General features: G+C 44.6%; 1 protein-coding gene across 1 annotated transcript in view; it reads right to left on the bottom strand.

Annotated features, from left to right (window-relative positions):
• Positions 1-25,989, bottom strand: part of LOC121047165 — a 66,608-nt gene that overhangs the window by 1,756 nt on the left and 38,863 nt on the right. Inside the window, exons 5-6 of the mRNA XM_042292209.1 lie at positions 8,249-8,336; positions 6,157-6,267 (exon numbers count right to left, since the gene is read on the bottom strand). Of these exons, the coding sequence (XP_042148143.1) occupies positions 6,157-6,267; positions 8,249-8,336 (199 nt within the window). The remainder of the gene's footprint in view (positions 1-6,156; positions 6,268-8,248; positions 8,337-25,989) is intronic.

Here is a 25,989-nt window from a genome sequence, read left to right as displayed (position 1 = left end):
ATTCAAACTGGAAAATGCAACCGATATTTCGAAATAACTCCCCGGTTGTGCGACACGTGACTGTGAGAGCAAACATATGTTGAAACCTGGATAAATGTTGGCGATTTTCAAAACCTGTTACAGAATGTTTTCGAGCGGTAGCTGCGCGATACCGCCTCACTCTACCGTTGAATTCGTGCCGACAGTGATCGTCGCCTGCAGCATTTTTGTCCCAACGTCCAGTTTGCCACAAAAAAAAAAGACACAATTGCATTTTAAAGAGCACGGAGCAACTCTATTGCATATTGACGTCACGCAAAAAATCCCCTTGGGCTTTTTCAACGCCTGGACGTGGAACGGTTCTTCTGCTCCGAGGAATGCTCGCAAAGTAAACTGTGACATGCCGTTCTAAATTAACGGCCGAAGAGGAACGGCGGCCGCAACTTACCAAGGCTGGCGTTTAGTCCGGCGAAGAGAGACCCGAGGAATCCCAAAAGCCCACCGTCCGATTCACCGATAACCTGTATCCCTAACCGTCCGATAGACTGTATGAAGCCGACACCGGCACCTGCGGTCGTAAACATGCAAAGTGACATCAGAGATGGACACCACGATTCCATGTCCAGCATTCCGGCGTCTGTCAATACGCTCGAATGAAAAGAACGACCAGTCGCTGCATTGCAGGAATAACACACTCCAGATAACAAGGTCTAGAAACAAGACAAACGGTGCGCTCTTAACAACTAAACTTTAATGTGCAAAACAAAAATCAGAAACATTTCTTATCGCAATGATGACGCTATGTATTCCAAGTCCTTGTCTGAGAAGTGCATTTGTAACACGAGGATTTTGAATTCATTGCGTCATCATCGTGATAAGAAGGCATTTAGGTTTATGGTATTTGCACTTCGAAGTTTGGTTGTAGTAGCGCGCTGCTTGTATTTATACTTGTTGTTTTTTCCTGGCGCTTTTATTGTTGCTGTCAGCACGATATTTGTCCCCAAATATATTTTAGGCGTTCTTCAGAACGTGAGAATTTGTCGTCCCGCCTACCAGTGAAGCGTTACCATAAATTGAAACGCAGCATACAGCATTGTACACACACACACATACATATATATATATATATGTATGTATATATATATATATATAATAAAACGTGTGCCAATTTACAGCAACACCAGTCTATAGGCTTCGTAAATACGAGCTAATCTTTCGGCAAACCGGAAAACTAAAAGAGAATATTCCAACTCCTGCCAAACATGCTTTCTCGATTCAACACCGCCGGCTCTCATGTTGAATACTTGTGGTGTTTATGCCTTGTAAAAAAAAAAAAAAAAAAAAGTAAAGTTGTACGAAAAACAAAACGTAACGCTCGAGAAATGGCCCCTTTGCCCTGTCGAAATGCAGAAAACTCACAAAAGCGTGATCGCTATTTTGCGAAAAACTTATTTATCGAACTGACGCCTATGCGGTAGAGCAAACAAAACAAACAAACAAACAAAAAAATAAAAATAAACACTACGACGAATTTTGTTATTTTCTGTGGGAGTACTCGGACACAGTGAAAAGGCTCTGAGTGTAAATATAAGGTGGTGTGGTGGAGAGAACCTTTCACCATTGATCCCTACGACAAAGGAAGATTGCTCTCTGAGGAACCCCTTTCTCACTCGGTTCCACCTTACGATGGACCGCGGGGGACGCTACCAGCCACCGAAGCCTAAGCCGAAGCCAATCCAGAACCCTGTGAGTGTCACGTGATCCTCGGGAGGGGCGCTGCATTGTGCTGGCACAAGAGCCACGTGATAGGTTTGCGGAACTGGATTGGTCCACCAGACGATAAAGTCGTCAGACAGCTTCACTCGGAAGCCGTGATTTTTTTTCCTTCCTGCGCGGACTTCCTTCAAGGAAACAGGGCGGGAGGATTGCCCGCTTTTCCTTTTGGTTCACTTGAACTCGACCTTTTCAGACGGCATAATTTTAGGCATCATTTTGCCGCAACAATGGCATCCACTTTACGAAAAACTCTTTGACTAAAAATATTTAATTAAAAAATAAAAAAGTATCATTACGCTTTTCTGGTTCCTTGGCTCTAAAATACGCGGCTGGAAAAAGCGCTACTAATATATATATATATATATATATATATATATATATATATATATATATATATATATATATATATATATATATGAGTTAGAAAGTTAGACCCGCAGCTTAATTATCACTTGCTAAGCAGCGAATACTTAATGGGCGGAGAACGGCTTCTTAGAAATCCGGATTGTGAATATAACAATGCAAGAAAGGGCTCGTTCTTGGAGAGGGGCGGTAAAGAGAGTGTGAAACAAACTTTATTGGGCCGTCAGATACCTTGCACGGTAATTTACGTGATGGCACTTATGTTCAGGGTTTCCTGCTGCTACACGTTTATTTAAGCCGAAACCTTCTTAACTTTTTTTTTCCGTTTTGTGTCACAATCTCTCGAACGCGTAAGAGATCATCCAAAAAGCAATCTACGCACGCATGCCGAGTTTGGTATACATCTGTCTGCAAGAACGAGTTCTACCTTAGTCAGTGATGGCTTGAGAAAAACGTGGAGCGCGGCTTTGGTTGTTCACGCGTCTTGCTTTGTGATTCGTTCTCCTGCGGTCTTACAGGCTAATCTCGCAATCTCAATAGCCGCGGAGTGACAATAAGGTGTACGGTACTCGTCACGTTCGCCGATTAATAGGCTGTCAGTAATTATGGGGATCATTAACGTATCGTGGTAATGCGTCGTCACCATATTTAAGTTGTGTTAATTGCGCACGAGGTTCATCCGTGTTCAGTCGTACAACGTGTGTTTACACGCGATTATCAAAAAAGGTGTAGGTAAAAAAGAAACAGATTTTGCATGCTTTCAGTTTTCGATATTTTCTATCGTATCTATGCGGAGCGCAAATTCGTCTGCTCCTTGCGCAGGGGGTTGCGGCGACATCAGAACGCCGAGCTCTGATTGACTCTGATTGTAGAATAGTGGGTAAACCTTGAGGCAGCTTGCTTTGAGCAGGCATGACACGTAGCCAGGGGGGAGGGGGGGGGTGGGCACTGGGTCCGGGCGCCCTCCCGAAATCTTCCATTTTGCTGGGACCTCCTCTCCCCCCTCCCCTTCATACAGCATTTTGTCATGGGTAAACTCCCCCCCGCCCCCCCCCCCCCCCCTCCCCCGAAACAAAATCCTGGCTATATCCGTGCCTGCTTTGAGGTGTAACTGTTATACTTCAATCAGAGTCAATCAGGGCTCTACGTTCTGACGTCACCACAACCCCTGCAAAAGAAGCAGACCAACTTGCGCTCCGCACAGGATAAGAGTGGGGCGCACTAGAGCCACTAAATGAGCTGCGCTTAGAGTATGGGCACTCTGAGGCCTGATTCTCAAAGCGAACTTACGACGAAAAAAATGCGTACGACAAATTTGAGAGAAAATCCGTATTCTCGAAGCGAAATTGTCGTAACTTTTACGCAGGTTACGACAAAATCCTACGACAGCTCCGAAGCTGTCTTACGCACTTTCTACGATCAAACTAACATGGCCGACAACGTCAGTCAGTTGCTCGGTCGCGACGACCCAACGGACATTTATTTTTCTACCTGCTTTTCTTGCGCGTCCCGACATCAAGCAGAAAGAAAAAAATGAAGAAGTACTTGAAACCGACTACGACGAACATGAACGCTGGATCCACAGACACCCGGAAAAGGCAACAAAGGCGACGATCCCACCGACCAAGCGAGCTCGGCAGAATATATAGGCCTAGCAGGCACTCCGACCGCTCCGACCCGTTCCGGCGCAGCATTGCTCAGGCGGTCCTTGGCCAAGACCGTCTGCCCACGACCGGCTGGCTTGCTGAATGGAATATGCCCGCGCGACCCTTGTGGACCCTCCCCGTATGAATAGTTTGATAGCTGAACTAAATTTCAGAGGTCAACCGATTCCCCTTATCATCTCGATCACCTTGTTTTCCGAGGCAGCGGTGACAAACGCTGTCGTCGAAAAGGGACTCCTCGATTCTATCTCCTTGTTTTGTGTGATATGGAGCTCAAAGAAGCGCCGTATGGATTACCTTCGCAACACGGTATGTACACCTTGTTATGAGTATGCCATTTTTAACTGTCGAGCTGTATCAGTTTGTGGGAGCTATGTGATGCCGGTCCAACCTTTCTTTGCCGAGTGTCACGTCAGTATCGAATTGCAATCGTAGAAGATCGGTCCCGAAGCGCTTACCGAAACGCAGTCTCCTGCACTTCGATCAAACGCACGCGTCCGCTCCGAGTGTGAACAGGTATTTGCGTGACTTGCTGACACTCTCGTAGTTCAAACGTATATTTTTTAACGTCGGCTCACTCCTGCATTTCTGAGGCCGCGAGAAACGCCGCGGCGGTTTGTTTCCTTCTACGTCGCTTTGCAAACGACTGGCACGGGGCTTTTACCAACGATGACAGTTGTGTTGACTTCGTAGCGATCGAGTTTGTAGTAGTCAACGAAGCGTTTAAATCGTGTTAGCGTCGATATACCACTGCACGGACACGAACCCCAGACAAGCGGTGATGGAAAGGTCGCCCGTGTTTATGAGAATCAGCTTGAACATTACACATTTACACACAGACAGGACAGGACATACACAGAGCTGTCTATCAATGAGTGGTTAGCCTGTGTTTGTTATTAAAAATCCACGTGCTCCGAACTATGCCTAGCTCTCTAATTGGTTGTTCGTTTTGCCGAAGACGCCTTTGCCATAGCAACAGCACCGGAAGTCATCGTTTCTCCGTAAGAGGTCGTAACTTTCCTCCTCTCACTTAAGAACGCGTTTGTGAATACCGTTCTCGCCTCATCTTACGATGATCGTAACTTTACGAACTTCGTAGCTAAGTTGTCGTAGGTAAGAGGTTTTTTATGAATCTGGCCTCTGGGGAGGGGGGGGGGGGGGGGTGGGCACTGGGTCCGGGCGCCCTCCTGAAATCTTCCATTTTGCTGGGACCCTCCTCTCCCCCCTCCCCTTCATACAGCATTTTGTCATGGGTGGACTCCCCCCCGCCCCCCCCCCCCCCCCCCCCGAAACAAAATCCTGGCTACGTGCCTGCTTTGAGGTGTAACTGTTATACTTCAATCAGAGTCAATCAGGGCTCTACGTTCTGACGTCACCACAACCCCTGCAAAAGAAGCAGACCAACTTGCGCTCCGCACAGGATAAGAGTGGGGCGCACTAGAGCCACTAAATGAGCTGCGCTTAGAGTATGGGCACTCTGTTCCCCAACATTGCCGTGGGCGCCGCCATTTTGGCTCGTATGCAGAGCAGACGCAACTGCCGACCTTCATGATTCAATAGTGTGACTTCTACAGCATTAGATTTGGTGTTAGAAAGGTCGTGTAATATTGCTTTGCTCTGCAGCGAGCTGTTTAAACATTTGTGCAGGGCGGAAAAGTGTTTCCTGTGATTTCAGGTAAAGATTCAGATAACTGGCAACCATGATTTTAAGACACAATATGGCGAAGTGTCGTTACTCTGAAGCGTAGCTTATTTAGTGGCACTAGGGCGCACCAATAGAGACAAGTAAAATGTTTCCTATGGTTCATTACAACGGATCGAATGCAGATGTCAGGTGGCCTAGCTTCATCTGCCGTTACCACTACGTCGATTACGGACGTTATAAATTTTCTTATTCTATTTTCTAAACTAGGCTAGACTGGTCTTCATGGAAAATGCAACGCGTGACAACGCTCGAACGGTTTACAAACGGTCATGGTCAAGAAAATAACATCGTGGATCACCATGGCCGAGAACGCCTCAGAATTTGCTACATCACAATATTACAAACTAGTTAAAAACAAGAGTTTGGACTGTATGTTGAGACCCTGAATGTCTAGCTATTTTAATGAAATCACGGGGCTTCGTGAAATCATCAGATATCCACAGTAACTAGGTTGTGTGGATATCTGAGCATTGCAGCACAAATGTATTGCAATTGTATATTAGGGATTATTTCGCATATTTGTATTCCTGTATTGAGACACATCTGGTAAAGTTTTTTTTTTTATTTCAGTAATGAAATAACTTTAGGGTATATCAATTGAATCCCTATGGTCCTCCAGACTTGAGTGTCTCAATATAGTCTGTCCAAAACGAGCTGCGGAGTACCTACCGATTAATAATCTTGCTCCAGAGCTGATTGTATAGATAATTTCGGAAAGTTGTCGCTTCTCTCGGCCAGAAAATACAGTTGTGACTTCCGCTTCATTTTCGGTTGAGACATCTGAAACAACTTGAACGACTCAGTGAACGAACGATCGACCGCAAAAAGAAATGCTACTTATTTCGTGGATCGGCTGTAGTTGGTAGGTACATATATGTTCCCAGTTAAGTTTAGCAATGTCATTTTCCTTTTCATATGTGTGTGTGTGCGCGCGGGCGGGTCAGCTCATGTGTGTGAGCGTGTGTGCACGTGTGGGTATACAGGTACAAGTTAGTGTAAGCCTCTGTAGTGTGCACGTGTAGTTTGAGCTGGTCTTTGTGTGTGCGCGTGAGTGCATGCGTGTTATATTCGTATGTGTGTGCATGTGAGCACATGTATGTGCCTTCTCATGCATATGCATGTTACTATGGGTGTACACACGTGTGTACATATTCCTCTGTGCATGTATTTATTATTATTTATTTATAAATACTGTTAACCCTTGTCAGGGTCATTACAGAGAGGGAAAAACAACAAAACACATTACCTAACATCTTTCACAACAATAGTACACATCAAGTAGGCTCTCAAATTCACGAACATTTTCCCTGTCAACAATATAACTAGGCAATGTATTCCAGGATTCAATCACATCAGGAAAAAATGAGTATCGAAAAACATCAACACGGGCATTGAACGGCTCAATGGCTAAGTTGTGATTTAATCGGTCACTTCGTTTACATGGTAGTTTTACATAGCTGCCCTTGTTAATCTTAATTTGTCCATGGATGAGTTGAAAAAACAATATCAGTCGATGTTTTTGTCTCCTTGTCACCAGTAGGTCTAAGTCGCATGAGTCTAACATTGATGTAACCGAATCTGTCCATTTATATTTAGCACAAACGAAGCGCACAGCTAATCTTTGAATTCTTTCTAATTTGGACTTCAAGACTTTCTGATGTGGACTCCAGACAGCCGGTGCATATTCTAGAACTGACCTCACGAATGTTTTGTAGGCAATTAACTTAACGTTCTTTGTTGCGTTGTGCAATTTTTTCCTTAAGAAGTACAATTTCTTTGAAGCCTTAGAGCACACGTTTTCCACATGTTTTCGCCAGTTTAGATCATGGGTTATGGTCACTCCTAAATATTTAAAACTATTTACATTGTTCAAAAAGTTATTTCAAATGTTATACCTAAAACAAAGTGCACTCTTTTTTTTAGTTATATGAGTAAATGTGTATTTAGTATAGTTAATTTCCATGTCCCACTTTTCACACCACATGTTCAAAGCCTGAAGGCTACGATTGATTTTAATTTGCTCATTCACATTTGTGACTACCGAATAAAGTAAACAATCGTCGGCAAAAAGCTTCTGTAATACCGCGTGCGTGTGTGCATGCGTATATTAGCGTATATCTGCGGTGCTTTTGCGTTTGAGGGGGTAACAAGCCCGTGTGTACACAGGCGCATGTTACTCACGTACACAAAGTCTACTCAAAATTATAAAATATTTTCGTTAAAATTGTAAATAAATCCGTCAAACAAAATTGTGGCAATCGGGAAGTGCTTGCTTTAGCCGCATTTATGGATACCTTGACCGTAAAACTGAGCCCGCGCGGGAGGGCATGGAGGATTTCCTTGGATTTACTAAGTTACCACATGCCCGCGCTTCCTGAACCTATCGGTACGCCTCCGCCAACTAGAACAACAATAGTAATAATAATAATAATAATAATAATAATAATAATAATAATATTTATTTATTTATTTTTGTTGTGTCTCCAAAAACAGCACAGGGCCTAAATATTAGTACATTGGTCGTATGTTTTAACTGTGAGACAGTAAAAGAAGAAGCGTCTTGAAGCACGTGAAACAGATGCTTGATTTATATAGCTATGGAAAAGTTTAGTATTCATACAGATCGACAACTCAGGATTACAATTGCATGTTATACGAATCGCCTCGAGAAGAAGCAAAATCTCTTGCCGCATAAACATTTACACAGTGTGTAGGTCCGGATAATTGAACTGAGTCACGAATATGATATGTGCATACTCACTTTCTTGTGGTGGCGAACAAAGAACAATACCGAGAATAAAAATTATGGCGAAGCACCGTCTTTTCATGAACCCTGCTAGGCTCATTCCCTGAAAGAGATACCCAAAGTGTTACTGGGCTTCCTTAACTAAAAACATTTCGTGCTTTGTGCCAATAAATAATGGACGATGAACTTTTATTGCAATACCCCCATTAAATTATGAAGCTACTGAAGTACCATTAAGCCTAACATTTGAGTCCTGAATCGATTTTCATTACTCCAATTTAGAATCAAACAAAGGCACGTTGATCTTCGGCCCCTGTGGCGCAGGACCAGTGCTCAACTATTCCTTTTTGTCCTCTGCGTGCTCTTGGAAGCGTGCAAAAGAGGCTCCGACACTTCTAAATAATGGACATGCAAGAAAAACTTGAACGACGGGAACACAGCCGCTTCATGATCTGTCCATGTCGTCATGGCTTTTATTTATACGCCTGTCGTCTCACAAAAGTACTTTACAACTTTCAAATCTAAAAAAAAAAAGCTAGCCCGCGCGTTCTTGCTCTTACGAAAAAGTGTATTGGAGAAGGAACAGACGTGAGTGAACATCTACTGTTATTATCTTTAATATCAGGCCACAACCCCCCCCCCCCCCCCCCCAAATCCCCACCCCTAGAAAGTCAATACAAAGGAAAGAAGTAATACCAACGCTATCCACAACCTACGGGCAATAAACAATAGTTCGTTCTCGCAGTGGCTAACGACGATTCTGTGCGGCAACCGTGCTACGATTCCGAAGCGGTCGGAAACGACGCATGTCCAGGCCAAAGGGGTGTGGCGGCGTCAAAAGAGAGCTGCACGTTTCATCCAGAGCTCACCGCAGAGAATTACTGGATCCGGGGAACGTACGTGCCGACCAGATCGATGCAAGCCACGGTGTACACGCGGGCATCAAATCAGTGCCTGCCTTCCCTTAAATAACCAGTAGGGTTTCCGTGTCGGCGAGAGACAGGCCGTGCCTGGTTTGCGCAGCTGCCGAGTGACATTTGTTTGCTCACACAAGAACAGGTGTAAGCAAAGGTCCACTTCTGTCTTGTCCGATAGGCAGAACCATAGATTATATGACCGTGCGCAGAGCGAGCGGGTCATGGGCGAGCTGGGCGAATAGGGTCTTTCGCAGCTCTTCCGAGTAACGGTGGGGGCGGACAGGTGTAGAAAGACTTACGTAATTGGTCTCAAAATGAATGCTTGTATTCGGTTTCGCCTTACTGGACGTTACAAATGTTTCTCGAAAAAAATAAGTCAAAAACTCTTGATAACTATACTTTCATAACATTCCTAAGGAGCGTCGCATTTTTAGTGCTGCTCGATACTATACAGTTCGACAGCTTCCTTGGATACAGCTGTATAGAAATAGTTTTTGCTTTTCCAGACAATATGCCAGTTTTCTTCTCTTTTTTTTTTAGATTCTTGTATCAGATTAGACATGGATTGTTGCAAATGTATAATAATAATAATAGGTTTATGATCATTTTATTGATATTAACTGAATGTCAGAGGGGTTGTGGAAGTTCCAAGATATATCTTCGGAGATTTTATTTGGACTTCCCGGCGTACTAGTTATTCACGGGCAGTACTAGTCCGGATATTGAATATGCGGCACAGTGCCATGCTTTTAAAAATCACTAATGTCCTGTGACCAACGCCCACTCCAGTTTATTTTGTATCCAAACGGTCTACCCATTCACGCAATCGTATTGCTATTCTCTCAGCGGTAATCAAAACTTGGCATACGTCTTTCAAAATTGTCAGTAACTATAGCTCATTATGTGGCCGCTGAACCAGGAGCCACCGTGGGATTCATGGGGAAACGCAACGCCGGAGAAAATGACTTGTGGCGCTAACGCTCGTAATATTGGCACCACGGTAGTTAACTTCTTTCAACTTTACTCAATGCAGATCAAAATGTTCAAAGACAATACTAAACACGGCAGTTGCTCCCGTTCGTCTTTCCTAATGACAGTGTTCTTATTAGCATCGCCGTTTTGAATGAGGGTATCATACTAGAAAGCTCAACTTCAAAGGTATTAATAAACGAATTTTGTTATTGCTTGTATATAACGTCTAGCTCTAAATACTTAGACATATCAAAGTACATTTCTAGTGTATCCTCCGCTTTGATTTAGTTTGTTTATATATCCTTCCTTTATTGGGAAAAAATCTGTCGATAGGTGTTTCTTATTCCGAGAGGATAAACAGTGAAAATTACTTGTCTGGTTGAAGTCGGTCTATATGGCTAGTGTTTTTGTTTTTGTTATTTTGCTTTTATCCCCCCCCCCCCCCCCTCTTTTTCGCTCAAGACAAAAATAAATAAAAGTTTTGGTACATGAGTAGCAAACGCCATCCAAACATTATGAAGCTCCTGGAAAACAACTGCAAAATCGAGCGGAAGTCAACATGCGAAGATAAATCCACACTAGTAATAAAAACACACACATGTGGCCTTTAATGGCATAAAAAGATCACGAATACGATTGGAACAAGTTTCAGCTGACACAACTTTCTTAAAATATCCGGCACATTTTTTTTTCTTATTATTATTTTCTGCGTGCGTTATGGCCTTAAAGGAATACTGACACCCCCCAATATATTTAGTTTCATTTTTTGCCAGGTGATTCATTATGGTGTCGGAATACTACCCATTTAAAAGTTTTCTGCAGAGTGACATATTTTTTTAATCAAGCCAAAAGAACGCAATTGCTCGAAACGGAAACCGAAACTCACACACCGCACGGAGATGTGGTGTGGAGAGAGCGGGTGGCGGAAGTCGGGTAACTACACCCAACCGTGCAATTGTTTTTTTTTTTTTTTTTTTTTTTTTGGGTGCAGTGGACGAAATGCGTTCGGGATTCGTTCGCCGTGCGATTCCTTTTCAGTTATGTTTGTTCCGCTCGCTGTTCTATAGTTCAAGATGAGTTTTTTTGTACATTTAAGTGTTGGCAATTAGTAGTGGGTGCCCGTGGGGAATTCCCGTGATCAGCTCCGAAAAGAATACTCTCAAGATGATGCGTGAAGAGCTAGCTGCCTTAGATCTGAAAGTGGCATTGTGCGGCAGAGGTGTCAAAACTGGCATCCCATACCAATTAGTTCAGCGACGTATCGTCCACAACAATTGTTTTTTTCAATGATAATTGTAAAAAAAGAAATGTAAACATCGGAAAATGTTTGAAAAAAAATGTTACGTCCACACTAGGGATTGAACCCGTGCCCGCTACGTGTGAAGCGGACGTCTTCCCACTCAGCTACTGAAGGAACTCTTTCGGTCGTAGTAATTCACCCGGTCGACTGTATGTCGGAAAGTTTGCTGCCGATTTCGCTCCAGTACATACTCCCGGCTTGAAGTCGGGTAGCACCATGCATTGGCCGCATTCGCACCAAGTAAATAAACCGTACGCCTGCGTATTCAACTCGATTTACGCACTTCGTGCTTAACGTTTGAGCGAGCGATGTCTTCAGCCACGAGAAGGGCGTGTCGTACGGGATGAATATCAATTCTTTTAGTCGGTCCAAAATTTCGCTTTCGAAGGAAGATGGAATTTGCCGGTACGGTGAACAACAGTTGTGAAGTAGAAATCCCACGCCCGTCGTCCGCTGCCACCACGGGGGGGAGGGGGGGGGGGGAGGAGAAGAGGGAAAGGGAACGCGGCTCACCATGGTGGCGGCCATTAGAAAACCGCTTACGTTGCCAGCATAGGTTTTGCAGCGAATAAGTTGCTGCCATATACGGCGGACTAAGTGCTACTTTCTTTTCGTTTGGGAAAGAGAACGTATTGTTTTGTTACATAAGTCCTCCTGCATAAAAACGCCGAAGTTTAATTATATTTGCCTTGTTTACTAGGTTCAAAACCCTAAAAACAGGCTTTCGACAACTTATTGCTTCCGTCATTTCGGAGTTATCTCGCTGATCTGGTTTCGGTTTCGGAGGCCATGATCCCCGTGACCCCAGCACAAACCGTAAACGTTCCAGCTCTTCATCATGACACTGTGTTACAAAGAGCAGGGTGAAATACAACCACACGGCCCACCGGACCACACGCAATGTTATCGCAAATCTTGGCTTGTGATTGCGCCTTTGTATAATCACCTTATTTCACCCCCCCCCCCCCCCGGTTTTTTTTATTAGTTTGAGTATTGCCGTTTATCCGGTAAGGGCCTTCGTCCTATCTGCCGCACCCTCGTCTCCCCTGAGCCGAAATAAATGAAATGAAATGCAAGAGACACACAAACGACGGGCATAACAAAATCGTCTGCATATTCCGCATACCTCGCAAGAGCACTTCCCTGTCACCTTGCGAAAAGCACAGAACACGGAATTCGCACCATTCTGACTTCCCAGACTTTTACCTGCTTTAGAGCAGTTTGTACATACCTACTAGTAGGTATGTCTACTGAAACTTGAAACTAAGGGCAATGCTAGAGAAAAGAGAGACAAAGTTGAGAAAGCTTGCTCGCTCTCCCCACTTTCTGACTGTTAAGTGATTGTTCCATAATAAATGTCCCAACGCCTCTTTCCAAAATAAAGAAAGCTTAGCACTACGTTCACTACTTAAAAAATGGTAACAGTTCATGCATCTGTGGGCAGGTAGGAAATCTTGCCAAAATTTATTCACACCGCATAATGAGTGCAACAAACTCACACGAGGTTTACAGAAAAATATCGGTTGTGACTTAAAGGGATACTACAACGAAATTTCGGCACTCATTTCTTGGTCGATATGTGTTCAAATAAGGAGTATCACATCGAACACACCAATATCATGTTAAAAAAGTCACGAAAAGAAATTTTAAAACGAATTAAACGATTAGCAAAGAGCACCTGGTGGATGTTGCTAACGCCTCGATGGGATTGCCCGTCTAGGAACCTTGGCAGGTAGTGACGGTAACTGGCTCGCCTCCGGCCACGACGAGAAAAGAGGGGAAGGAGGAACTATGCGATGACGTCATCGTCACTGATGACATCATCAGTGACGTCACTGATGACGTCACCGGCATCGTCATCGTCATCATCGCTGATGACGTCATCAGTGACGTCACTTATGACGTCACCGGCATCCGCATCGCCATCGTCATCATCACTGATGACGTCATCGGTATCCGCATCGTTATCGTCACTGATGGCGTCATCAGTGACGCCATTGATGACGGCATCGTCACGTGACCCTCCAAGGTCACGTGACCCACCCCCCCAGTACCCTTCCCTCCTCCTCTTCAAGAGCTGTGCTCCAATTCGGCGTTACAGGGAGTTGTAAACGGCTTTCACTTTTTTGCTTTAATCCTTATTTGCTTCCTGCTTTTCTTTTCTTTTTTTTGCTTTATTTCTTAGTTTGCGATGTGCTTGTCTATCAAAGCCTAGCTTTTCACATGTCTGCCATTCACCAATCGAACTTCCACCCTTTCGGTGGAAGCTGCCCTATTGAAAATTCCAACAAGATACGTGATTTGGGACATTGACTGCCAGTCAGCAGCCTTGGTGGAACGTGATAGACCATCAGACGTCACTGATGGTCCATCAGATGACGTCTGACTGCCACTGCCAAGGGGATTTCAACAACAAGGGCAGCATTTATATAAGAGTAAAGCTATATGCACTCATAAATATCGCCAAATTCCTCGATAAAACAAAATGTTCAAAAAGAAAAAAAAGCAGGACCACCGCGGATCGAACCCGCGACCACTAGCGTACAAATCGGACACCTTAATCCTATGCTATTCCACATTTTTCTTTTTTTTAGTGCATGGAAAATTTTTACAAGTGACATAACATGTTGATACTTATAGGTATATACACTTACGAAACATTCACCTTCACACCGTATTTACATACCCATGTCGCACGCGCACCTTATATTTGGCATCTTGTACATGTGGCCAGTAGGTGTGATATATTTAAACACAAAAATCTCGACAAGTATAATACAATGTTTCCAAAAGGTTATATCGTCAATAAAGTTTTTCAGAAATCTGGGAGACCTAGACATGCATTGAACAAGGCAAACCACCCTGGTTGACCAAATGGTGAAGCGTATACGCTCCTCACTTGCGCTACAAGCTCCAGGAAAAGCGATTTCGTTGTACGGGGTTTCTCTGCATGTCTATCAATCATTCGACATTTCCATAGGCTATGTAGTCTCAACAGAGCGAACATGTCGTATGGGACGGTTTCGTTTTCAGCGAACGGGAGGAAGCGGAGACTGTAGTCATTAAAAATTAGATCTTTTTTTACTGTGCGTTGCAGAACGTCCCAAAACAAAAATGCGTCGTTGCAATAAATAAAACAGTGCTCTATGGTTTCTGGCTTGTTACAGAGTCTGCAATTAACAGTCCACGGTACAAATATTCCTTTTTCCTGGAGGTAAGTTTTTACTGGTAAGGTTGATGTATGCAATTTGAAGAAGAACGTCTTGGTTGAGGGAGGCACGCCCATTTTTTTTTTTTTACTTTTTTGAAAACATCATTGATGGGTTCTAGCGTGAAGCGGGTACGATAAAGTGGCAGAGAAAACAAGCTTTCCGTAATATTCCTCGACAGTGTCTTCCTTGACACGCTAAACAAATATTCCAATGAAAACCGTGTTTTTAGAAAATTGAAGGTATCGACAACTTCCTTTAAAAATCCCCAGGGCCTAATTTTCGACGTTTCGCCCGTTGAAACAACAAGATAGCTTAAACTCTCAGCAAGGCTGCGATTGGAGTATGACGCTAAGAAATTTGTGATTGGCATTTTTAAAGAAAAAGAATCTTGACACTAGCTGGCGGACAAAAATGTGACATAGTCCTAAACCACCAGATTCGAGAGGGAGGAAAAGGTTGTCCCTTTTTACACGTTCCCACGTTGAGCACCATATCAAAGTGGCAAATATTCTATGGAATGTATGAATGTCTGTTCGAGCGCAATGGAGCACTTGAAGGACGTACATAAGCTTTGAAGCAAGGAATATATTACAGACACTTGCTCTTGTAAAAATGGAAATGTCTTTACCTTTCCACGCATCAGCCTTCCTTCTCAGTGTGTTCACAAGGGAGGACCAGTACGTCGAGCTACTACGAATTTGTGAGAGCGGTACTCCGAGATATGTGATCGGCCCCTGGTTCCAAGCTATCCCCGCAAAAGAACGTGGTTTTGTGGCCCAAGAACCGTACCAGAAGCCGTTGCATTTAGATGTATTCACTGAAGCCCCTGTGATTGCGCAGTAACGCGATGTTTGATCAAGCGCTTTCTCGACACTCTTCTTGTCAACGCAAAAAAATACGACGTCGTCTGCGTATGCAAGGACTTTTACCTCAACATTTGCTACAGAGTACCCACGAATACATTCTGTTTTCAGGACGCTAAGACATAAGGGCTCTATATACAATGCAAAAAGGAGGGGAGAGAGAGGGCAGCCGCGCCTTACAAAAGATTTGATTTTAATTTCATCGGAAAGTGTGTTATTGATTTTCAGTCCTGTCGAACTATGCATGTAGCAAAGTCGGATTCCCTCCAAAAGTGTCTCTCCCACGTTTACGTGCTCAAGAAGGGCAAATAAAAATGAATGGCTCACACGGTCAAAGGCTTTTGTAAGGTCTATTTGTACAAGTCCGCCCTGATCGTTATTTTCTGACACAGACTCTAGGACGGAACGGGCAACATGTACGTTCGTTTGGAAAGCTCTGCCGCGTATCCCACAAGCTTGGTGCTCACCTACCAGTTTTTCTATTACGCACTGAAGTCTTTCATTCAGCACTTTAGCGTAAATTTTATAATCTACGTTGCAGAGTGATATTGGCCTGTAGTTTTCCATCTTTTTAAGCATTCCAGGATCTTTTGTTTTTGGTAGCAATACCGTGTGTCCACGGTAAAATGAAGGGGGGGGGGGGGGGAGTGTTTTCTGAATGTAGGATTCCTCAATTACAGCGAGCAAAGCAGGAGATATGATGTCTTGGAACTTTTTGTAAAATTCACAGCTTAGTCCATCTGGTCCCGGTGTTTTCCCATTTGGAAGAGATTTAATGGCGACCTTAATTTCGTTTAATGTTATGGGGCCTTCAATTTGGTTGCGATTTTCCTCGTCAAGTTTTGGCATCTGTGCTAGTAGCTGTTCTATTTCAGTTTTCTCTTTTGTAGGTATTATTATTCCAAAAATATTTGTGTAGAAGTGGTGAAAAGATTTACCTATTTCAGTGGCGTCGGTGATTATCATTCCATCTTTGTTGATTTCTACTATTTCCTTTGACAGTGCGTTACGGCTTTCGTCATCCAGAGATCTTTTTGTAGGTTGTTCGCCGAGGAGAAAGCGTTTCTTTCGCGAGCGAATTAATGCTCCGCGGTACATTTCGGTTTCATGTTTTTGAAGCTGAGCTCGTACTATGTTTACATCGTCGCTGTGCGCGCCTGGATTTAAGCATTCAAGTTCGTGCAGGGTTACTAAATTTTTAAAAAGGTCACGCTGCTGTTGTTTGTTCTTGTATGATGCAACTGTAGAGCGTTCGATTGCGATGTTTTTTACTTCTTGCTTAAAACTATCCCATTTTGCAAAGATGTGCATGTCATTGTTTTGCACTGTATTCGACAAAAGTAAGGAGATGTTAGTTGAAAATTGCTCATCACTTAGAAGCCTAAGGTTGAGCTTCCAGTGTTCCCACTGCTGATGAACACCTCGGAGTCTGCGCGGCCCAAAGCAGACTGATACCAGGCAATGATCGGAAAAGAAAATTGGTTTGACTTGATAATTCCTCATGGAGTCGATTATATCACCAGAGACATATATTATGTATATTCGTGCGTGAGACGTTCCTTGAAAATGTGTGTAGCGTATCGATTCACCTTTCTTATAAGCAACATCAACAAGGTTATGGTCTTGAAGCATGCTCCGTAGAGCAGCGGCACTTCTGTCGTACCTCGTTTCTAACACCCGATCGGTCGTCTGCACTGCAAACACAGTTAAAATCTCCCATTGCAACTATTGTTGTGTTTGTGTTGAAAAGCGGAGAAATAAGTTAAAAAAATTATGTTCTTTCTCTAGGCATATTTGGAGCATACAGGCAAATAAAGCGCCATTCTATCTGCCTAAACCAAATGTCGCAGGAAATAAGACGCCCTTCCAGGTCATTAAGAATGGAAACTGATGATAGCTCAAGCTGTTTACGAAAAAAAAAAAAGAAAACATCCGGCAGAGACTCCTTTGGCTTGGCTAACGCAGATTTTGTAATCCTTAAGAAAAGGTTCTAATGCGTCCGCGATGACTTCATCCGTAGATAATTTTGTATCCTGTACTGCCGCAACATCAACTTTCTCTTTTTCAAAAAGACGCAACAGCTGAAACTGCTTCCTTCTAGACCCTAAACCTCTAACGTTTTGCGTTAGAATATGTAATGGAAGGGCGGGATACATCAGGACATTTTAGTGGCTGTTCTCGGTACCCTTGAGGTTCTCCAGTAGCTTGGAGTACGGCTTGTGCCGCATTCCTGCCGGCTGGCGGTCTTTCTTGGACCTCTTCGAAGGGAGCTCTTCGGAACAGGGACTTTTGGTCGGGCGGGGCGTTGAAGTTCCTTCTGGTTCATCAATTGGTCTCGACGTCTCAGAGGCCAGTGTGATGCTTGTGGGTTCCGCATCCGCCTCGTCATGCTCCTCGTCGCACTCTGTAACCACTTCGCCGACAATCGTTGACTCTGACGATGAGGATGACGTGCCGTCCTCATCAGGCGGTGGTGGCTCCCAGAGGCCCCCAGGGTCATCCTTACATTCGTTGATGGCGGGTGCTGCTCTTGGGTGCTCCTGTTCCACGAATTTTTCGATCGTTGATACCGGTGGTGTGTGCCCCGAGGCGTCGAGGACCTCCGTGACATCCATAAGCAGCTCACTTTGTTCTTCGGCCTCTTGGGTTCTCGGTCCAAGGAGCTTACTTCGTACGTTGTGACACACGTATCAGTCGTGTGCCCGTGCCTTCCACATTTAAAGCAGCGGGGGGTCTTGCACTGGCGGCGTACATGCCCAACTCCGTTACACCTGAGGCATAGAGGTGGACATCCTGGAACGGGTAGGAGGCACTGGCACCCAAAAATCTTCACGAGATGTGGCACCTTCTCAATCGTGATGTCGTCGTGAAGTGTGATGTTTACTTCTCTGTTTAACGTGTCCATATGTTCCATGCCGGGGCATCTCCATTTCTCCCGCCTCATGCTCCGCACGGTTCCGTAGGCCTGCAGGGCCTCAGTGACACGTCGGTCTTCAAGATGGTCTGGTAACCAAATGATTCTTATCTTGATGTCACGAGTGTCTAGGTGTATGACCAGACATTTTCGTCCTTTGACGAGAAGTTCTCTTTGTTGGCACAGCTCCGCTTTCGCGAGCGCGTTTGTGCAGGTGACCATCCAAATGTGGCTCATCTGGTATTGACCGGTTGCCTTGACGTCTCGGAGATCTATTACGTCTTTGAGGGCATCACGAAAGTCTGGCGCTGAGTAAGGCCTAGCGCTTATGTCGGCGTGAAGGAATACGGAGTTTAGAATGAGGTTGCCAGTTGGAAAACGTGGAAGGATTACCTTGCAAATGCAGTTAAGCCTTCACCATGTTATGCAAAGCACTCGTACATCACTCGCCGTACTTCAGTTCTACTCACCTGCCATGTAGAGTACTTTCGCGCCGTAGAACGATCCTTTTGTTCGTGCGTTTCCGGCCCAGTAGACCTGGCACACCTTGTCGTCTTCAACTACACCGCTAAAGTCCCTTACATCGTCGGAACTCACAACAGCCTGGGTCTTGTCGAGTAGAAATTCTACTAAGATATAAGACATTGTAGAGCCCGGGAAGGATCGACAGGTTGGAACAAGCGGGCAAACAAAATGAGCCGAGAGCGATCGTTCATGAAAGCTCGGCGAAGCCTCTATGGGCGAAGCGAAGACAGCGAAGTGGCGTGTTCGGCGGGCTTCTGATCAAGGTTGTCGGTCGGCTGCGTGTCATATCTCTAACATCAGCGGTTTTATGGGCTCACGTCCCGAAATCGTTTTCTTGTGCATAGATTATTTTTTGTATTCATAGATTTGACGAAATAGTGGTATCCGAACGAACTTTACGTCCTTTGACCGTACGTCTGTCTGCACGTCAAAGCTTTTTGACGTGCACTCAGAGCCAATCGATGTACATTCAGAATCGCCATCAAGAGATCTTGATGGCATTTCGCGGTGGCCGACGGCCACCAGGAAACGATCAGAAAGCCGACAAGTGGAGTCTGACTGGAGCTTGACAGTCAGTCAGAGTAACTTGTTGGCCAATCAGACATACTTGACGTACAGTCAGGCAAAGTCAGCGGTCCACTAGAAAACATTGACTGCCAAACAGGGTTACATTGATGGATTTTTCCTTCGGGTCCACCTGCTACCGACGTTTGACCTTCCTTCTCCTCCTGTATGTATGTGCGGTAAAGAGGTGGCAGAATTTTCGCGAATGGACTGAGTTTTGTTTATGGGTTTCATAACTCGCCAATTTTGATTTCTATTTTTTGCTAATGGCTACTAACGCTTCTTTCTTTTTTGGTGATGTTGATGATACTTTTAGTTCGCAGTCAAAATGCAGTTATTATGATTCAGGTTCTTTTAAACACCTCAATCAACTGCGCGATAAAAGACAATTTTCTTTGTTTAATTTTAGTGCGCGAAGTTTAACAAATAAACACGAAGGTGTTGACATGCTACTATCTGTTAAACCATAATTTTGATATTATAGCTTTTACTGAAACTTGGTTTTCAAATGACTACTATGTCGTTCACTTCGCGGGATATGGGTGCACGTCAATATCCCGAGTCAATATGAAGGGAGGGAGTGTGGCGCTGTACGTAAAGGAACACCAAGATATACATGTCATATCAGAATTCTCCATAATTTAACCTCATTATGAGTATCTCATTGTTAAAGTGTGCAGGTATTATAGTTGTCGTTGTGTATAGACCTCCTTCGTGTACAGTAGCCACGTTTCTAGAATTTCTGGAAAATATCCTGGAATGGTGCGCGCAAATCGGTGAACATGCTATTATCTGTCGGGACTTTAATATAGATGTATTGTCAACAGATCCAGCCGAACAAAGGCTTCTTGATGTTTTTCATGCTTTTGGTCATGAAAATGTCATTCATGCCCCGAGCAGGGTGACAGAAATGTCTCAGACCTTGCTTGACCTATGCTTTACAAACTATCAAGTGAATGAGCTAGAGGCGGGTGTTCTGCTCTCGGATCTTAGTGACCATTTACCTATTTTTATTTTTTTACCACCTTGTTCAACACAATGTAAAGGACCCAAAAGTCATGCACCTATTATGTATAAGGGTCATTAATGATGAAACTATTATGTTGTTTCAAAGTTTAGTCAAGAAGGAAAACTGGAGCTTCGTTGTTCGGTTGAATGATCCCATTGCAGCACACGACCTTTTTTCTATAAGAATTAAGGTACTCTATGATCAAGCCTTTCCAAAGGTGCCATTTCAAAGAAACAGGAAGTCTAGAAAGCCTTTGATTGATTCCGCACATCTTAGGAGAATGAAAGAACGAAATAAGCTCTTCGCCCTTTTTATAAAAACAAAACATCCGGATTATCAGCTGATTTTTCTAAAAGAGCAGAAATAAACTAGGCGCTGATATTAAACGAGAACGAAATGTGTATCATGAAAATAAATTCACATATACATATTTAAAATAACCCCAGAAAAGTGTGGGAAAATGTAAAAGACCTACTTTCTATAAACAAAAGAAAACATATTTCTGAACTTATAATTGAAGGCATGTCCTGTACAGGGGCTAAGCTTGCTGATAAATTTAATTCCCACTTTTTGATGTTCGGTGCTTTCCCTGGCAATGTCATTAGTAGTTCTGATTACGAATCTTACATCTCGCCGAGTATTGAGAGTACTATTTTTTTTTTTCCTACTAATGAAACCGAAGTATACAGCCTAATACACAAACTTAAAAATAAAGGTGCTTTTTGTGAAGATGGTAAAAAAAAATCAGCCTATAAAATCAGTTGCTCACTTAATTTGTGGGCCAATCTCACATATGTAATTTAATTCTGAGTACCGGCATATTTCCCGATAAATTAGATAGCAAGACTGTTATAAACCAAGACTCCGGAGCCAACGAGACAATATCGAGACGTGTAGCGGTTTTAGAACACCGCAGTCTTCTTCTTTATTTTTCACGTGGCTCCATTTGTCGCGTGGACCCACTCCGTAAATATTATAGATCTCGCGACATCGACTAGTATCTAACATTCCTCTCCCCTTAACATTAAAGCGCTGTACCGGCTTCCGCACGCGAGTGGAGCGTCGTTGGGGTGCACTTTTACAGACTTCACTCGAGGTCTCCGGTGGTTGTTGTGGGCTACAGTCACCATGCACCTTCGACTTGGCTGATGGGCCTGGTGACGATCGTGGAGGGGCCGGGATGTCCTCGTTGTTGTCTGGCGGCCGTTTACGTAGTTGGTCCGCATGGCGTGTTATCACTTTGGACGGAGTTTGGGCGGTTGCCATGCGTGCTCCCGTTTTCGCCGTGACTTTTCCAGGAATCCACTTGTTTCCTGTCCCATAGTTTCTGGCGTACACCGGGTCCCCAGGTTGGATCGTCCAGTCTGTGTCTTGGGCAGATGCAGTAGAGTGTGATGGGAAACGTGTATCAAGTCGCGAGCGAATTTGATATCCTAGCAGCAGTTCAGATGGTGACTTTCCCATGCTTGATGGTGTCCGTCTATAATTAAACAGAAGCCTTGCCAGGCTGGTTGTAATGTCGTAATTTTGGATTTTCTTCAACCCATCTTTTATAGTTCTTACCGCGCGTTCCGCCAGACCATTTGACTGAGGGTGAAATGGTGCGGTCCTGATGTGCGTTATGTTGTTTTTCGACGTGAACTTCAAGAACTCGGCACTGTAGAGGTCGCAAGTGGCGCCCCCTCACTCTTTTGCTCCTCCGTTGCGAGTCTATATAATCGGCGGCTTGAATAAAGTCACTTCACTTGCCGACTGGAACCCGATGCGTCTGCGTCTCATTTAACTCCGCGACATGGTGTCAAAAGCGGTCACGACAGCAGCGGCGTAACGCTCGCCCGCCCGCTCGCTCGCCTCGCTCGCTCGCTCGCTCGACGCGGCCGGCATGGCTACGCCAGCTACGCAGCAGTAGACAAGGCTTAGCGGAGAGCCGCTCGACAGTCCCCACACGTCCCTCCCGTCGCCGCCTCCGTTCGACTTCGCGAACCCCAGCACTTGGGAACAATGAATTACAGTCTTCGAAGACTTCCGCTTCGCTTCGGGACTACACCACGCCGCCGACGAGGTCCAGGTACGGACTCTTCTCTACCTCATAGGCTCCCACGAGGCTCGGCGCGTACTCGAGACATTCAGCCTGTCTTCGGAAGCGCTACTGTTTTTCGACGCCGTCAAAGAAGCCTTCACACGCCATTTCGTGCATCCTACCAACGAGGTATACGCAAGCGTCGTGTTTCATCGTCGCATCCAAGAACCCGAAAGCGTGGACGCGTTTTTCACGGGGCTCCGGTCGCTCGTCAAGAAATGCGGTTACACGTCGACGGCAGTTGAAGACCGACTCGTAAGGGACCGCTTCGTCGTGAGGCTTCGCGACAAGGCACTCGTCGACAAACTCTGCCGAAGTCCCAAGCTATCGCTGGACGAAGCCCGCCTCCAGGCTCGTGTCCACGAGGACGCCGGGCGTGCATGTGACACGCTCTTTGCAGAGTCTGTTCCCGCATACCTACTGCGCATACCTACTGCGCATTAGGAGGCCAGAAAGTCGAAGAAATCTAGGGAGGGGAGGTAGCTAAAGGATACTATCGCATGAAAACACCGCCGAAATTCGATTAGCTCCGGGTTTTCAGGATCCCTGCCAAGCACGCGCGCTCGTACAGTGAAAGCACTGTTCAGGGCCACCTGGGCCAGTTTTCTCCAAGCGATGGTAAACCCATTTTGGTAAACCACGGTGCCTAGGAAGGGAAAAGTACCTGGGTACTGTAATAAACGACTGGATATAGAACAATAATTATTTTTGATTGGGCAATAAGATGCGCCATCAATCGGTGAAACAAGCCAGTCATTTTGTTTATCCTCTTTTTCCGCTGGTTGTCAACGATCTAGTATGGTATTTTAAGTCAAAATATAGTAATGTTGTGCTTGAAGACCAATTTATTTGCTTCTGATGCTACGAAGAAATTTTAGCTACTATGCTAGAGTTTGTCGACGAATATTCGAAAATGTAAGAAACATTTCCTTCAATATGTTTCGCCATAAACAACGCATAATTTTCCCGCGTTTCTTCCAGTCTGGCAACGCCGGTGCTGTAATCTCGTTTTCGTTCCTTTGCGACGCTCGTTTCTGCGATTCCTGCTGACCTCAACAGTTTGCCCTCTCTTCCGTTTGCCCAACCGATCCACCGGTGACGAGAAGCTAAGCTTCTCGTCACAGCTGAATTGCTGGCCACCGGGGATATGTAGAAACCTTAATGCTGTCGGCATACTGTCGGCGCACTGTGAACAAAACAGTACAATGTCTCAGCTGTTCACCCCGAACGAATACTTTATTGAGGATAACCCCCTTTCTCCGCAAAGTAATCGCTCCTCACGAGTTGGCGTGCATAGTGTAACAAATTAAACGTCTTAGTATAAATATGTACCAACACTCGTTCGCAAAATATTTTTTTTACTCACCATAAAAACACTTGCAAGGCTTATGTACCGTCATATGTCTTGGATCCCGGACTGCTGAAGAGCGATGCGTTCGCGGAATGCTGCCGTCGGTTAGTTTAGTAGTCCCTCTGAACTATCGCTTTGCTTGACGTGCTAATAGGTTGATGGTGAGTCATTAATATAACAGCCAGACCGAAATGAATGTTCAGCAGAACCAAGCAGAACTATTAGACCTCATTAAGCGACGTCGCGGCCATTTTGCTTGTAGGTACTGCTCCTCCCTCGACGCCCCTGCTCTCCCAGTCACGTGACCTGGAATTCCCCCTTCTAGGGACAATAGTTAACTTTAAACCACGCTTCGCGTTCGAGAAAACGGGCCCAGCTCGCGCTTGTAGCATCTGCTGCGTCTGGACTTAACCTGAAACGAAATTAGACAGGCCAGAATTATCACATTTATTTGCAGGAGATAAGTCTACAGGTGAACATATACAAATTCATTCCCGGCTTGTGCAAACTAGCTTTCTGTGTGTTCAAAGCGTGCTACGAACTGAACGCGCAGTCACACTCGGGATTCTTCGTGTGTTCGCCGGACTTCTCCGAATCTTCGAGAGTGACGCAGTTTCAAAGTCCAGGACCTGACTAATATGATAGCTTTAATCATATGGAGTTAGTCTGTTGCGAGAGGTTCATCGGCGATGACACTCTTAGCCCACAAATCCATTCTCTTCAGTCTGTTGTCCGGTATTCCAGCGCTGGTTAGCAAAGAAGACCTGAAAAACACGCCCACACACACGTATATACAAACATGCGGAATCGGCGTACCAGATGGGAACGTTTTGTGATGTGTTACCTGGACTTTCCACTGACGGCCACCCTCCTCCGAGCTCTCACATGTGGAAGCCGTTGAGTGTGCTCAAAGCTGGTGGCCTTTTCTTCCCTATTGCAGGATCCGCAATCGCAAGCAGAATTACAGCGTCGAGTGGTTGAGCGGCGTAGTACAAAAGAATGAATATTCCGAACAATTTCTGCGGATTATGTTCGTAAGGCGTGAACCACTGACCCCAATTGGGGTTTACTGGCATGTCGTATGAGCTAAAAAAGCACTTGACAGTAAAATGTTTTCGTCAATTCAGATTTATCCGATAAACTCTGATTTTCGAAGTCACGACGGCCGAAAAGCAAGACGGTATGCTTTACATACATCTGGTCAAAGCGCAGGGTCAGCACTCCATCTGGTCAATCGCACTCTCCGGGTGATTGACAAGAACGGAGGGGTGCTTATCTCGTCAAGGTTGGCTAAGAACAGCGGGTCAACGGATTTCTCGGCCACAACAGAGCTTCCTAACTTCCCATAGATTAGACTGTATACCATTTGTGCTTCCAACAGGGAAAAAAAAGCTAATGTGTTTTTCATCTCTTTTTTTTTTTTTTTTGGTGTGGCCCGGGCCTTTCACACCAAAAAAAAAGTTTTTATACTGTTCCCATCGCCTCGCACTGTCAAGCCACTTTTCTGTCAGAAAGGTAGAAACAAATATAAAGGGGCTGCAGTGAGCTATGCTAAAGCGTTAATTATTTTGAGGAATCGACAGCGAAGAAATCGTTTTTCGAAAGTTTTATCGTTTAAAAGACCAAGTTTGTAATAGCGATGGCAAATGCGCCTTAAAAATTGCACATCAAAACTTTCATGTCCAGCTGAAGAGACCTTGTATATAATACCATGAATACATTGTTAACAGCTGGTACTACAAATGGACGAGTAGGTAAACTTCTGCATCACTGCTTTTTTTTTTTCTTATTTTAGGTTTTTTTGAATTTCAGCATATTGGGAATTTAACTGAAACAAAGTCGAATAAACACCAACTTTTCAGTGAAAAATAGACTTTGAAAATTACCCTCGGGATTTCGCCAAAACTTAACCTTGAGAAAACGGAATCCTAGGTAATAACAATGATGTTAGGGTTTGGTTGACTGTTCTGCCTTCGCCACGAGTTGTCTTTCTCCGATAGCATGTTGATGCTGTAAGTTGAGCTTTTAGCGCAACCGGTGAGTCTCATT

This window comes from Ixodes scapularis, unplaced genomic scaffold, assembly GCF_016920785.2.
Source record: "Ixodes scapularis isolate PalLabHiFi unplaced genomic scaffold, ASM1692078v2 PGA_scaffold0__279_contigs__length_252992795, whole genome shotgun sequence".
NCBI classification, from domain to species: domain Eukaryota; kingdom Metazoa; phylum Arthropoda; class Arachnida; order Ixodida; family Ixodidae; genus Ixodes; species Ixodes scapularis.
The sequence above is the reverse complement of the archived record's forward strand: the minus strand, read 5'-3'. Positions and strand labels throughout refer to the sequence as shown.